This window comes from Euprymna scolopes, chromosome 15 (genome assembly GCF_053919585.1).
Source record: "Euprymna scolopes isolate OS-2025 chromosome 15, ASM5391958v1, whole genome shotgun sequence".
Taxonomy (NCBI): Eukaryota; Metazoa; Mollusca; class Cephalopoda; order Sepiida; family Sepiolidae; genus Euprymna; species Euprymna scolopes.
Genome location: NC_136496.1, coordinates 93,269,630 through 93,285,855, shown reverse-complemented (window position 1 = coordinate 93,285,855; position 16,226 = coordinate 93,269,630). Strand labels below are relative to the sequence as shown.

General features: G+C 33.9%; 1 protein-coding gene across 1 annotated transcript in view; it reads left to right on the top strand.

Annotated features, from left to right (window-relative positions):
* LOC145293985 (enteropeptidase-like) overlaps positions 1-16,226 on the top strand; it is a 123,778-nt gene that overhangs the window by 60,811 nt on the left and 46,741 nt on the right. Inside the window, exons 8-11 of the mRNA XM_080140878.1 lie at positions 464-639; positions 1,198-1,338; positions 5,381-5,491; positions 13,546-13,663. Coding sequence (XP_079997004.1) covers positions 464-639; positions 1,198-1,338; positions 5,381-5,491; positions 13,546-13,663 — 546 coding nt within the window. The remainder of the gene's footprint in view (positions 1-463; positions 640-1,197; positions 1,339-5,380; positions 5,492-13,545; positions 13,664-16,226) is intronic.

Genomic DNA, 16,226 nt, shown 5'->3' with positions numbered 1-16,226 from the left:
TAACATCCATATTGAATAAATTATTAAATCTATGCTAGTATATATCTTTATATTGTCATTCTTTTATTCTTTACCTTCTTTCTTTCTCTTTCTCTCTCTCTCTCATATATGTATATATATATATATATATATATATATATATATATATATACTTGTTATTTGTGTTTTATAAGCATTGATATGTCGCTGCACATTCATGATCATGTTTTCGTCAGCTAGTTACTAATAACTAGAGACCTCTTCAGGTAATGCAGCTCATACGAAACTAAGTCTGCATTTATAAAAACAAATAGAAAATATATCTTGCTCTACTTCGGAATGGAGCACTCTTGTATTAACCCCATTAAAACATCTTTGGTCACTTTACCTCTGGCTGTTTAATAACGTTGTTCTTGTCAATTTAGTTATGTATGTGTTCTTTTTTCTAATGTCATCTGTTTTTTTGTTTTTTTTAATTTTACAGTGGCACTGCCAAGAAATCTTTTCCGGGAAATCCAACAAACGATCAGTTAATAAAAGAACCCATCGCATCTGTGATGTGCAATGGATATGAAAGTTCCATCTCTAAATGCTCCATATCTAAGTGCACCTCTTTGTGTACGTGCAATATGCAGCCCGCAGTGGACTGCTCAAATTCACGTAAGAATTTATATCTTTTCATATTCGATATACTTTATTTAGGATATGAGTTTTTCTGATACCGACCTAAGTAGCAAGTGACAGATTTCTCTTCCCACCAGTTTGTTATGAAGACTTAGAGATTAAGTAGCCATCTGATAGAGTCATTTTTGTGGGACGTCGAGCAAAGAGTGTCGATACCAGAAAGTTCTTTCTACTCCAATAGTTTCTTCCCCGGAACCGCTAGATTTTGGAATTCCGTTCCAGGTCCCTTCTTCCCCAACTGTACTGACATGCAGAAGTTCAAGTGTAACGTGAACCGACATCTTGCTGCCCAAATCCCTGCATAGTACCCCAGTAGTTGTTGCCCCTGATAGTAGCCCCCTACACCAAAGTGGCAATTTGCCTTGTTTGGGGTGAAAATGTAATAAAAAAAATTTTTTAAAAAACCAGCTTACCCAAAAGAGGTTTTTATATTTCTCATCTATTTTGAAGTGTTTGATCAAAACACTGTCCGTGTTCCCTTTACTGTTCGTATTTTGTAATAACATTATATTTGTTTGTTTGTATATTTTTCAGACTGCCCTTCAACAAAGATACCCTGTAGATATGTCAACGAGACCCTTACACCACGCGCACACAAGAGAAAATGCGTATATAAAGAAAGTGTATGTGACGGTGAAAAAGATTGCCCCGGAGACACAGATGAGAAATCATGCCGTAAGAACAATAATACTTCGTAGTCGTGATAAAGGAAAGCAAGTGAAAAACTTATCTTTAAAAAGAGGCAGCAATTTTATATTTTGCATCACGAAAACTTATAGAATAACTCCATTTTTGTGACAGTTTTAGTATTTATTCAATATATTCAGGTCTATGCGGATGAAGGTGTTGATTACAAACTAAGTGAGTTTTCTGGATGTTGAAGGTTCGGTCCTAACTACAGGCGAAAATGATGCGAAATGGTTTCTGAATATTTCCTTAGAAAAGCAACCCGTCGATCCGAGATAAACCTTCTTACTATTATCAGCCTTAATCTTATTTCTAAGGTTACGCATTTGCCAACATTATAATAAGCTCTAATAACAGGAAAATAAGCAAAATAAGGAATAACAATAAGTCAGTATCAGCAGAACGGAATTTAGAGAGGAACTATAATTGTAGAACACCTAGCAAGTGTCCGTTAGAGGGCAAATGCTTAAACTTCAGAAATAGTGTACAAATGTGAGATTAATGCTGATAATAGTAAGAAGTTATACCTCGGATCGACGGGTTGCCTTTTTAAGGAAAGATTCAGAAATCATGTTGCGTCATTCAAAAATGAACAGGAGAATGAAACTAATAGGGAAGGGGATAATGATACAAAGGGGGATCGAACAAAAATTAATATAAGAAATAAAAAGATGAACAAAACTGCATTAGGTGATTGGGTTAGGGAACTTCATAAAAATAAAAAAGAGTTTGAATTACAATGGTCAATAGTAGATAAAGGTAGAAAGTATAAACCCGGTAAATCAAAAAGATGCAATCTGTGTTTACTGGAAGCATACGATATAGTGAATTCTAAAGAAGAAATATTAAACAAAAAGGCTGGATGTTGTACAGTGATATCTTCATCGGAATAAATTTCTGCTATCACATCTAAAACCTAGTTGAAATATTTTTTAAAATCCAGAAAATATATTAAGGGTAAAAATGTAAGCATGAAACGAAAATTTACATACGCAATATATATATTTAAAATAAAAAATGTTTTTTTAAGTGAAAGGCCAGGGTTAAAATGGTGTAAAATAGATGTGATAAATGGATCAAATTTAGAAAACAAATCTGAAGCTTTACAGAGATAAATTCCACACGAAAACCACAATCTTAGAAATAAAGGTGGGGGACTAATAAATACTGGTTTCAGATCAATAAAACTTGAAAACTCCTAACTTAGTAAATAATATTTTTGTTTTAAATTCAAAAACCAAGGTGACCTCCCCTTCCATCGGAGGAAAACAGAGTGGAGTTAAATAGAATATTTATAAATAGATACTTATAAATAGGATTTTATAGTTGGAAAAGAATTTAAGAACTTAAATCCTGAATTGAAATTAATGGTATAAGAAGCAAAAAAAAAAAATAGAGCCAACAGCAACCTCAGAAAATTAGGCCTTGTAGCAGACTTAGGTTAAAACTTTGGAAATAAATCAGAATCCAAATAGAGAGGTACATAATGAAATCAAATCTGAACGTGTTAGCCTAAAATTCAACGGAAGTGATTAACTAATAAATAAATGACCCTTACAACATCGAAATTAACAAATAACCGTAAATCAAAATAGATTGGAACGAAAGAAAAAAAATAAAAGAAAAATACTTTAAATCCAAAATTTAAAATGCAAACTAAGCTAACATTAAATAAAAAGTAACGGTAGGGACGTAGAATATCAGATCCGGAATTTGAAAGATTAATAAAAAAAAATTTAAATAAATAACTTAGAGAAAAATAGTAATAACTCAAATTAAATGAACTCAGGCAATTGGTTGCTAGGATAAATGAATAATCGATTGAAACATTTAAAAATAGAGATACGAAAATAGGTAGATAGAAAAATCCATGACAAACAAAAAAAAATCTCTGAAGGAAGAAATGTAAGTAAATTTTTTATCACATAGTTTTCCTTAAAAGGGAAATGAATTGTTTATTAAAAAGTGTTTTTTTTCAACGTCTGAAGAGAGGCTATTCTTGTGAATATTTTCAAAGGATATGAGGTTTGAAATTTTCCCAATGGTCGCGAAACAATTGTAACGATCAGTGAAAATACACAAATTGTTGCTATCAATCCAATCCTAGTTGACTTGGTTTTGTTAAAGCAATATATGAATGCTGGATTACAAAAAAAAAATGGTAATTTTGAAGCTTACAAATTAAGTCACCTTATCTTGACTTAAATTTTATTGGTGCATGAACAATTACCGAATTCTCAATTACATGAACATAATAAAATTCGGAATATTATAAATAAGATATATAAAACAAAATGAGTGAGCGGTGAAGCTTTAAAGCAGTTCTAGATGACTAAAACTGATACTTAACTATATATATTCAAACACTATCGTGTTTGAATATATATATATATATATATATATATATATATATATATATATATATATATATGTATATATATATATTACGGACAACTGATGTTTACATGTCCTTTCTTTGATCGTTTCTGAATTCTTTAGAGTCCACGTCACGTAAGAGAAAAAATAAGCACTTGCTTTCTTTCATGTTGGGGAACGAACGAATATAAATATGCATATAAAGGATTTAGAGAAGACAATTACAATACAAGAAACAGAAATAGTGATTCTGTATTTTTATAGACTTCCATGTCTCTCTCTCTCTCTCTCTCTCTCTCTCTCTCTCTCTCTCTCTATATATATATATATATATATATATATATATATATATATATATATAAAATATATATGGCGATTAAGCTACACTGAATATTCTGCGTTTCATCCACTATAGGATTCATCAGGCTTATGCGCGAATTCTGTGGTTGCTTCTTGTTTTTATATATGTTGAGGATTTCTAGTTAGCCAATCAGCTTTCTAGTATCCACCGCGGATTATAAATTACTAACTAGCTCTACCTACGTATTGAGCACTTTTGAAGTAAATACTTAAAGTTTACGCATAAATCTATGCTTTCGTATATTAAATTTATGTGAGTAAATGAAGTAGTTATATATATATATATATATATATATATATATATATATATATATATAAATTATTATTATTATTATTATTATTATTATTATTATTATTATTATTATTATTATATATAAATCAGAATCCAAATAGAGATGTACATAATGAAATCAAATTTGAACATGTTAGCCTAAAATTCAATATTTAATATTATTATTTTCCTTGGATTTTACTTGTGCAAATGGAAATTCTTTTAACAGTTTTGAAGTTATACATTTGGATTATTTATCTTCCACCAGACTATCCATTCATGTGTAATCACCTTTTTCTTCACCATATTCCTTCTGCTTCACTTTTTTGTTATCAAGTAAGATCTTTGACTTACTTGTTGTTTCATCCAATACTTTTGCATGCAAAATCCGATCCCGCACTTTGCTAATTCCTACCATCTGATGAGAAGGAAAGTATTTCTTCGAAACTCTGCGGATTAAGGACTATCCACTTATCTAGTGTTTCCTTTTCAGATGAATTATGTTTTTAACTCATTTCAAAGTGTTTTTTAACGTGTTTTATTAACTGTTTGCTCGTATATATATATATATATATATATATATATATATATATATATAGTTTTGGTGGGGAAAATCCAGCAGAGTGCTCAGTTGTAAGGAAAATCCGAAAATAAGAGCGTATTTATATTTTATATTTTGTTTACATAAAGTTTTTAGATGAGACAAATCATAGGTACTGTCGGTTTCAAACCCGATAATTAGGACCATTTTAGATACATATATCAAGCTCTCTTCGGCCAATACTCATTTGTATTGGCTGAAGCGAGCTTGATATAGGTATATAAAACGGTCCTAATTATCGAATTTGAAACCAACGGTATCAATGACTTGTCTCATATATATATATATATATATATATATATATATATATATATATATTCCACGGAATGCTTGAAGCAAACTACCTCTCCTTAATATTAATATCATTAATATTCCCACCGTTTACAGTGTTATTAATACTTTCTATTCTTTTCGTTTTGTAGCAAAGTGCGATCGGAACCAATTCCAATGCCTTAACTATGAATGCATTCCGCAGGAGCAACAATGTGATGGCATCAGAAATTGCAAAAGCGGATCCGATGAATTCCATTGTTGTAAGTGTGCCCATATCAATCAAAATTATACCTCACCAAAACTATCCAAAATTAATCTTAATTCAACTAAATAATCTATAATCTGACATTATAGTTAACAGCCGAGAAATTAAATATAAATATACAGGATGCGGCACAAATATCTTCCACATTTTGACGTGCGATTTTTCCAGTTGCGCTCATTCAGTTTCTGAGCAATCATTAATTTGTATGGAGGGAACAGCATTTATGATACTTTTCCAATACAGCTAATAGGTTGCACATTTCATGATGCTTTTCCAATACAGCTAATAGGTTGCAAATTTCATGATGCTTTTCCAATACAGCTAATAGGTTGCACATTTCATGATACTTTTCCAATACAGCTAATAGGTTGCACATTTCATGATACTTTTCCAATACAGCTAATAGGTTGCACATTTCATGATACTTTTCCAATACAGCTAATAGGTTGCACATTTCATGATGCTTTTCCAATACAGCTAATAGGTTGCAAATTTCATGATACTTTTCTAATACAGCTAATAGGTTGCAAATTTCATGATGCTTTTCTAATACAGCTAATAGGTTGCCAATTTCATGATACTTTTCCAATACAGCTAATAGGTTGCACATTTCATGATACTTTTCCAATACAGCTAATAGGTTGCAAATTTCATGATGCTTTTCTAATACAGCTAATAAGTTGCAAATTTCATGATGCTTTTCTAATACAGCTAATAGGTTGCAAATTTCATGATACTTTTCCAATACAGCTAATAGGTTGCAAATTTCATGATACTTTTCTAATACAGCTAATAGGTTGCAAATATCATGATACTTTTCTAATACAGCTAATAGGTTGCAAATTTCATGATGCTTTTCTAATACAGCTAAAAGGATGCTAATTTCATGATACTTTTCCAATACCGCTAATAGGTTGCACATTTCATGATGCTTTTCCAATACAGCTAATAGGTTGCAAATTTCATGATACTTTTCTAATACAGCTAATAGGTTGCACATTTCATAATACTTTTCCAATACAGCTAAAAGGTTGCACATTTCATGATACTTTTCTAATACAGCTAATAGGTTGCACATTTCATGATACTTTTCCAATACAGCTAATAGGTTGCACATTTCATGATACTTTTCCAATACAGCTAATAGGTTGCAAATTACATGACACTTTTCCAATACAGCTAATAGGTTGCAAATTTCATGATACTTTTCTAATACAGCTAATAGGTTGCACATTTCATGATACTTTTCTAATACAGCTAATAGGTTGCACATTTCATGATACTTTTCCAATACAGCTAATATGTTGCACTTTTCCAATACAGCTAATAGGTTGCAAATTTCATGATACTTTTCCAATACGGCTAATAGGTTGCACATTTCATGATGCTTTTCCAATACAGCTAAAAGGTTGCAAATTTCATGACACTTTTCCAATACAGCTAATAGGTTGCACATTTCATGATGCTTTTCCAATACAGCTAATAGGTTGCAAATTTCATGATACTTTTCCAATACAGCTAATAGGTTGCACATTTCATGATACTTTTCCAATAACGCTAATAGGTGGCACATTTCATGATGCTTTTCCAATACAGCTAATAGGTAGCACATTTCATGATACTTTTCCAATACAGCTAATAGGTTGCACATTTCATGATACTTTTCCAATACAGCTAATAGGTTGCAAATTTCATGATTCTTTTCCAATACAGCTAATAGGTTGCACATTTCATGATACTTTTCCAATACAGCTAATAGGTTGCACATTTCATGATACTTTTCCAATACAGCTAATAGGTTGCACATTTCATGATACTTTTCCAATACAGCTAATAGGTTGCACATTTCATGATACTTTTCCAATACAGCTAATAGGTTGCACATTTCATGATACTTTCCAATACAGCTAATAGGTTGCACATTTCATGATACTTTTCCAATACAGCTAATAGGTTGCACATTTCATGATACTTTTCCAATACAGCTAATAGGTTGCACATTTCATGATACTTTTCCAATACAGCTAATAAGTTGCAAATTTCATGATACTTTTCCAATACAGCTAATAGGTTGCACATTTGATGATACTTTTCCAATACAGCTAATAGGTTGCACATTTCATGATACTTTTCCAATACAGCTAATAGGTTGCACATTTCATGATGCTTTTTCCTATACAGCTAATAGGTTGCACATTTCATGATACTTTTCTAATACAGCTAATTGGTTGCAAATTTCATAATGCTTTTCTAATACAGCTAATAGGTTGCAAATTTCATGATACTTTTCCAATACAGCTAATAGGTTGCACATTTCATGATACTTTTCCAATACAGCTAATAGGTTACACATTTCATGATGCTTTTTCCAATACAGCTAATAGATTGCAAATTTCATGATACTTTTCCAATACAGCTAATAGGTTGCACATTTGATGATGCTTTTTCCAATACAGCTAATAGGTTGCAAATTTCATGATGCTTTTTCCAATACAGCTAATAGGTTGCAAATTTCGTGATGCTTTTCCAATACAGCTAATAGGTTGCAAATTTCATTATGCTTTTTCCAATACAGCTAATAGGTTGCAAATTTCATGATGCTTTTTCCAATACAGCTAATAGGTTGCACATTTCATGATGCTTTTTCCAATACAGCTAATAGGTTGCAAATTTCATGATGCTTTTCCAATACAGCTAATAGGTTGCACATTTCATCATGCTTTTTCCAATACAGCTAATAGGTTGCAAATTTCATGATGCTTTTTCCAATACAGCTAATAGGTTGCAAATTTCGTGATGCTTTTCCAATACAGCTAATAGGTTGCAAATTTCATGATGCTTTTTCCAATACAGCTAATAGGTTGCAAATTTCATGATGCTTTTTCCAATACAGCTAATAGGTTGCACATTTCATGATGCTTTTTCCAATACAGCTAATAGGTTGCAAATTTCATGATGCTTTTTCCAATACAGCTAATAGGTTGCACATTTCATGATGCTTTTTCCAATACAGCTAATAGGTTGCACATTTCATGATGCTTTTCCAATACAGCTAATAGGTTGCAAATTTCGTGATGCTTTTCCAATACAGCTAATAGGTTGCAAATTTCATGATGCTTTTTCCAATACAGCTAATAGGTTGCAAATTTCATGATGCTTTTCCAATACAGCTAATAGGTTGCAAATTTCATGATGCTTTTTCCAATACAGCTAATAGGTTGCACATTTCATGATGCTTTTTCCAATACAGCTAATAGGTTGCAAATTTCATGATGCTTTTCCAATACAGCTAATAGGTTGCAAATTTCATGATGCTTTTCTAATACAGCTAATAGGTTTCACATTTCATGATACATTGTAACATGTTGCATATAAGCGCGTGGGAAAATATCTGCAGCTGCGAAGGATAGCTGGCTGTCGAAGAGATTAGCAGCAGCAGTAACCGAAAAAGGCACATATGCAAATTAGGGAGCGTACGCGAATTGGCGCGGCAAAAAAAAAAAGAAAAGGACACCATGTGCTCAGGAGAGAAGTGCGCGTCGAAGAAAATGCGCGTGTAAAGTCGAGGACGAGAATCGGCCGGCTGCGGTCAGAATCCGGTCGGAGGAAAGAGAAATGTTTCTGGCTAGATGGACATGTGACAGCGATAAATATTTTAAGTGGTGTCAAGACGGGAGAGTATCGTAGAATAATTTTATTAAAACAGAAAAAAAAATACCGACTGGATTTTTATTTATTTATTCACTTCTTTGTTGGTACCAACAACATTGTACGTCAAACGTTATTAGCGATAATGAAATGAGAAACATTCAGATTAAAAATTACACAATTATTAAAGCATTGCACTATTTAACCGATATCCTCAAATAAATCCCCTAGTTTTTCCTCCCAAATCCAACAAAAGTTGTGGGATTATTACAGATGGTTAATTATCCCCCCTCCAAACAAATAAGATTCTATTTTTAGGCGATTACCTGTGAATTTTCCGAAAAACGGAGAGGAAAAAAAAACAAGAAAAAAAAAACAATTATATAAAGTGTGGACTCAGTTCAGCAGATAAATGTAATACAAAAATGATCCGCCTTTTCCGAGCCATTCTAGCGTTTAAAGGCAATATTTTCTATGGGTAAAAAGTTCTAGGTTGGCAGTATTTTGCGCGAACAGTTGGCAGAGATGGCTGAAATTTTCTGTTTCTATGTCTATCCTTGTAGCCATGTCACTAGTAAGGGTGCTGGAGGTAAACGTTTTGTCTGGGCTGACGTTATCCGCCTGATAGTCAGGGACCCGAACCTTGGATTAACCACTAAGGAGGCTGTCCTATCAGCAGGTGCAAAGTACTGGGGCTGCTGTATTGCCATTTGGTGAATGGATTCTGGACCATGCAGTAGCTTCTGGTGGGGCCTCTCGATGCCATACTAGTGGGTAATTGTTACGGCTTTACCTTATCATTAGCTACAAAAAAAAAAAATTCTTCATTTCTTTTTCTCTCTTAGTTTCCTCTCTTTGTCCTGCTCTAAGTAAATCTGACGACCTAGTCTACAAATTCCAAAATTTCATCATGACAAGTTTCAAGAAAAAATACACGATTAAACCCGGTTCTCCAACTTCCAACGTAGACCCCTACTACCATGTCTCTTTCTCCAACATCAGGGGTCTACGTTCTAACCTTCCAGAGGTTGAAACCCAATTACAAGAGACTAAACCAGACCTTTTATTTTTAAGTGAAACTGGCATTGGACAGGCTATTTCCCTAGAAGAGTTCGCAATTAAAGGATACTCTAACTTAACTTCTAAATCTGACCCCCAAGATCGCCATGGGCATGGAATATGTGCCTATATTAGGGATAGCTTTCCATGTGGTAGGGACATCTCCAGGGAAGATCCTAACTTACCCTATATGTGCTTCCGGGTTGCTTTAGCTCACACTACGGCATTTATATTTACTCTCTATCGCCCCCATAACAGCAGAGTTACTATCTTTCAAAGCATATCTGAGAAAATTGACCAAGTCCTATCTGCTTATCCTTCAGCTAACATTCACGTATGTGGTGACTTCAATGTTCACAACGTCGAATGGTTGACCCACTCTAACTAGACCGATGATGAGGGGAGGTTCTGTCATGATTTCTCCATTGCCTATGACCTCACTCAGATTGTTCAGGAACCCACCCGTGTGCCCGACAATGACGGCCAGTATGCGAGCCTACTAGACCTTTTTCTCACAACTTGCCCTGAACTATGTTCAGTTTCTGTTCTGTCGCCTCTTGGCTCTTCCGACCACTCTGTTGTATCAATTAAGATAAAAATGAAATGTAATAAGTCCCCAGACGTACCTCTCCATCGTACAGTATATCGATACACTAAGGCTGACTGGGATAGCTTCCGTACATTTATAACTGATCTACCTCTGCATTCCATGTTTAAAAAGGATGTGTCCTCTATAGTATTAGACCTGACGGAATGGTTAATTGTAGGTATTGACCGTTTCATACCCTCGAAAAAGTTTCAGCAAAAACCTAACAGCCAGCCATGGTTCTCTCCAGAATGTGCTGCTGCCATTGCGCACAGAAATCACTTTTTCCACTGTTTCCAACGTAATAGATGTATGGAAACTAAAGCCGCTTTCAGGACTGCCAGCAACCATTGTAAGAAAGTAATAAAGAATGCAAGAGAGTTGTATGCTCAATCTGTTGTCCAAAGTAGCTGAGCAGCGGCTTGGTTCCCACCAGTTTTGGCAAATAGCAAACAGAATCCTGAACAGAAGCGTGTGCTCCATCCCAACTATTATTAATGGACCTGAGGTAATCTCGTCAGCATCAGACAAAGCCAAACTCTTTGTCAAGAACTTTGCAGCTAATTCTACCCTTTGCGATCAAGGCCGTCAACCCCCAATATTTCCTCCTGTATCAGAAAACACACTATGTGATATACGTATATCTGTACGTGATGTTGCCAAGCTAATCAAAAACCTTGATTCCAGTAAAGCAACTGGCCCTGACGGTATTCCAATTATAGTACTGAAAAAACTTCAACCTGAACTAGCGCCCATACTTACAAAACTGTTTAAACGTTGTCTTAAGGAGAATAGTTTCCCATCTCCCTGGAAAATTTCATCAGTATGCCCTGTATTTAAGAATTCAGGTGATCGCTCATCCCCCTCTCAGTACAGGCCAATAAGTCTCCTGTGCGTCATGAGTAAGTTGCTGGAATCTGTGTTAAATACAGAAGTAATCAATCATCTCAACAAAAATAACCTTCTTAGTTACACTCAATATGGTTTCCGTTCTGCTAGATCTACAGCAGATGTGCTTACAGTTATATCTCATAGGATTAGCAAATCTCTCGACGGAGACAACCTTTCTAGGGCAATTACTTTTGACATATCTAAGGCCTTTGATAGGGTATGGCATAAAAGTTTACTTCATAAGATCTCTAGCTATGGTATTGCTGGAAATGTCTTCTCAATTATTAAATCATTTCTTTCTGATAGGTTCATAAGAGTAGTAGTTGAGGGGCAAAAATCAGAAGCTCACAGTATTAATGCCGGTGTCCCTCAGGGGTCCATCCTGGGCCCAACTCTTTTCCTGATCTACATTAATGATCTTCCAAATCACATCCTTACATCATTTGTAGACATTTATGCTGACGACACTACCATTTATGGTAGCACATCTAAGAGTAAACGACCAAGTTCTCTCCAATTCTCTCTCCTCTGATCTTGAGCACGTAGTACAATGGGGTAAGGAGTGGCTGGTTACTTTTAATGCATCTAAAACCAAGCTTCTCTCTTTACATCATCAACATTCTGATCCACATCTAGCATCAATTGAAATGAAATGCTCTCGTCTTCAGGAAGCCTCAAGTTTTGACAAGCTTCTTGGCTTGACCATTACTTCTGATCTTAAATGGAACACGTACATCAAATCTGTTGCCAAGGCCGCTGGAAAAATGGTGGGATCTTTTTATCGATCCGGTAGATATCTCACTGCTGATGCTATTCTCTATCTATATAAGAGCCAGGTACGTCCAAGGATGGAATACTGTTGCCACATCTGGGCAGGAGCTGCTAGAAAGGACTTGGCCTGCCTTGATAGAGTTCAAAATAGACTTCGTAGCCTCGTAGGAGATGTCTTTTTCTCTTCCTTGCAATCTCTATCTCACAGAAGAGATGTTGCGAGTTTGTCTCGGATGTATCGTTATTTTCATGGAAAGTGTTCGACTGAGCTTCAATCTATAGTCCCCCCTCGCCAAACTTTCACAAGAAACACTCGTCTAGCTGTAAACACTATCAATAATTCCCCCCACTCTTTATCTGTGCCTAAACCTAAACGTAGATTCCATGAATAAAGCTTTTTTCTTAGAACTGCATGCCTGTGGAATTGTCTTCCGTTTTCCTGCTTTCCGGCTGACGTATGGTTGTCTTCAAGTCTAACGTAAATAAGTTCTTGATGAGCCGTTCCATATAAGTTATTAAATTTACCAAATTTTCATTACTAATGATTACTATATTGTCCAATTTCTACTGTACACTCTTTAACCCTTATCCTTGAGTGGCCTCTTGGCCTTGATAATGTGTTGATGCCTATGTAAAAAAAAAAAAAAAAGAAAGTTCTGCGAGGTTTTAAGCCAGAGGTTTTGTTTTTAGGCAACTACGTGTAGCTTTAAGACCCTACAACTAGGATTAATTGGTAAAACAAAATTATGATCTACACTAAGACGATTTGAATGGCCCGGAAATGGTGATCATTTAATGTTTAATTTATATCTGTAAACTGGCTCTTCAGTATAAATTCTAAAATTTCTTTTTTTTCTACAAAGTTTTTAGAATGTTGACGCGTAATCACTTAAAATATTAGAATATAATTTGGGAGGGGAGAGGAAAATTTAGATAAGAGTGTGAATCTACAAATTTACAGAAGTGTCACTTAAGTTATTTCACAAAGGGAGATTACTCAAGTTTGTTTTCTTTCCTATCTTATTTTATCTTATCTTATTTTATCTTATTTTATTTTATCTTATTTTATTTTATCTTGTTTTATTTTGTTCCAGTGAAGCACAGTAATAACACAATGATGTTTCTGCAGAATGGGGCGTACATTCGGATTTGCGAAAATAATTTGAAGTATCAGAAAATTGCTAACACTCTTTGCCAATACGTCGGAAAAGGGTAGGTGTCATAATTACAGCACTAATATAATAGTTTGGGAAAAGACAAGTTAAAACACAACTAAGATTTATTTTATGTAGAACCAGAAACAAGCTTAAACATAAGTATTTAATACAGGCGTGGATACAAATAATAATCGCTTTATATAAGTTTAGTAATAAATACCATTAATAAAATTCTAAATGTTTATTTATTTATTTATTTATTCATTTATTTATTTATGTGTGTATATGTGTATACCAATAACGAATGCGGCGAATTAAAAAATTCTTTTTTTGTCCTGAAAGGTGTGAGTCCCTACATTGTCCTTATCTATATATGATTCGTAATGAAGAACGCCGAGTTACACAAAAAGCCTGAAACAAGGGGTTTCGGGCCGTTTCGTGCAATTGTCGAAAAAGTTATCTGCCCATGTCAACGGAATTTAGCAATGTCTGTATACAGTCACGGTAGCAATAAAAATCTCGTAATTTCTCTGTTAAAAGTGGGTTATTTATTTTCTTTATGGATTATACTTCCAAAATAAACTATTACAGTTGTTTTAAAAGTAATAGAAATATTTTTTTTTTTTTTAACAGTAATGAATTTTCCGAACTCAATATTTTTCAATTTTTAAACTTTAAAGAAATCTATCAAAATTTTTCTATTGATTCTATTTTTACGATATTTTCAGGGTCAATGTGAAATGTTATGTTCTTTCCAATAAACCGAATATAATATTTTAGACAAACGTTTTTTTTTTAATTCACGCCCCCCCCCATTTTCAAGTTTCTCTTAAAAAGTAAATAATTAATTTATGTTGAATAGTTTTATATATCACAAATTGAAGAGAAAAGGTCAATAAATAATATATTCAAATTTAAAACAAAAAAACAAGCCCGTTTTTTAGAAATTTACCTGTAAATCCGAAGTTTAAAACCTTTTTTTAAAAAAAAAACACATTGTTTTTTGTTTTTTTTTAAATGAAACCTTGGTCCTTGCTCCTTTAATTGAAAAAAATAATTAGGACTTGAATTACATTTTTCGAGGAGTTATAAGCTTGGAAAGATGGGATGGAATTATTCACTATTTTCACGAAATTTCTGATACTGCTACAGTCACGGTAACATCTTTCGGCATACGGACAGGACTTATGGCGCAACGGATTACGCGTCTGAACACGGATCAGAAGATTCCAGGTTCGAATCCTGGCAAGTTTGTAATAATTTTAACCATCATTTTATCCAATGTTTACTCATTATCCTTAATCTTACTTAGGGTTGTTTTGTTTTTTAAGTGATTTTGTTTTGTGCATATGAATTTCCCATACTCCGAAGTCACAAGGTAAACGTTGATAAGACGGTGTAAGGTAAGACGATGTTCAGTGTACTCGATTTTGTGTTTGACTCGGCGTTGTGTTCTTGTATATTGGTTGAAATTGGAGGAGATGATATATTAAAACGTGTCATGTGTTATCTAGTGGATGTAAGATATTGTTCTTTTAACAGACAGATGATAAACGTATAAATCGTATGTATGTTGCTCCGCCAGGAGAATATGATATTGATGTGTAAGCTGAATAATGTTGTATCAGACTTATCACACGGGATATTTTTACAGTTCATATGTAAGAAGAATAATATATGCCTTATACCTTTTTTTTTCTTGAAGAGTTCTTCTGTATCTTCCCGCTGCTCCGTGACGAACCATGAAGCCAATTGAGACATCTGTTCTTCTTTGTGAAAACCATAAAACAACTCTTTATATTTTTTTAATATAAATTTATTAAAGTTGTCTCAATTGGTTTTCACAGGATCTGCAGTTTCTACATTTTCTGTTCATACAGCTCGCTCCCAGCTGTCTGTCCACCCTTGTTCTACGTCTGTCTGCTCTGGTGGTCAATCCTTAACTCCCTGAATCTCTCCAAAACTAACTACATCACGTGTTCTCTTACGTCACTCAATTACATGTCTCATACCAATCTAATTCACCTAGTTATTTGTTTATTCAAAACCCCAAAATAATGTTTACATATATTTTCTATTTTCACATTCTTTTTGCGATTCACACGTCAATCATTTCTTTCGCAATTTAATTGTTTATTCTTCTAATCATAATAACTGATCCAGCGACCATCCGTCGCTCAAATCAATTAATAAGAATACAATAACAATAATAATAATGTTTTGACCATTGCTCCCGCTTGCCACAGTTAACAGATACTACGCTATGATCACAGCCTAAAGGATCATAACATTACAGTGTGTGCTGACGCAGCGCAACCGCTAATAAATATTAATTAACTCAGGCAAGATTTTTTCATTATTATTATTATTATTATTATTATTATTATTATTATTATTATTGCTGCCGGATCATAGTCCCACCATATATCATCCAGGAGACCAAACTCTGTCCAAGACAATTCTAAGTTTTGTATTGAAGACTTGCTTGCATGATTAGTACCCTTCTTTATGGCAGCGAATCTTGGCCTACCTCTGCAAAGCATGAACAAAGGCTGAATGCCTTCCACCTACGGTGCCTACGATGTATACTATTGGATTAGCTGGAAGGACAGAGTCAC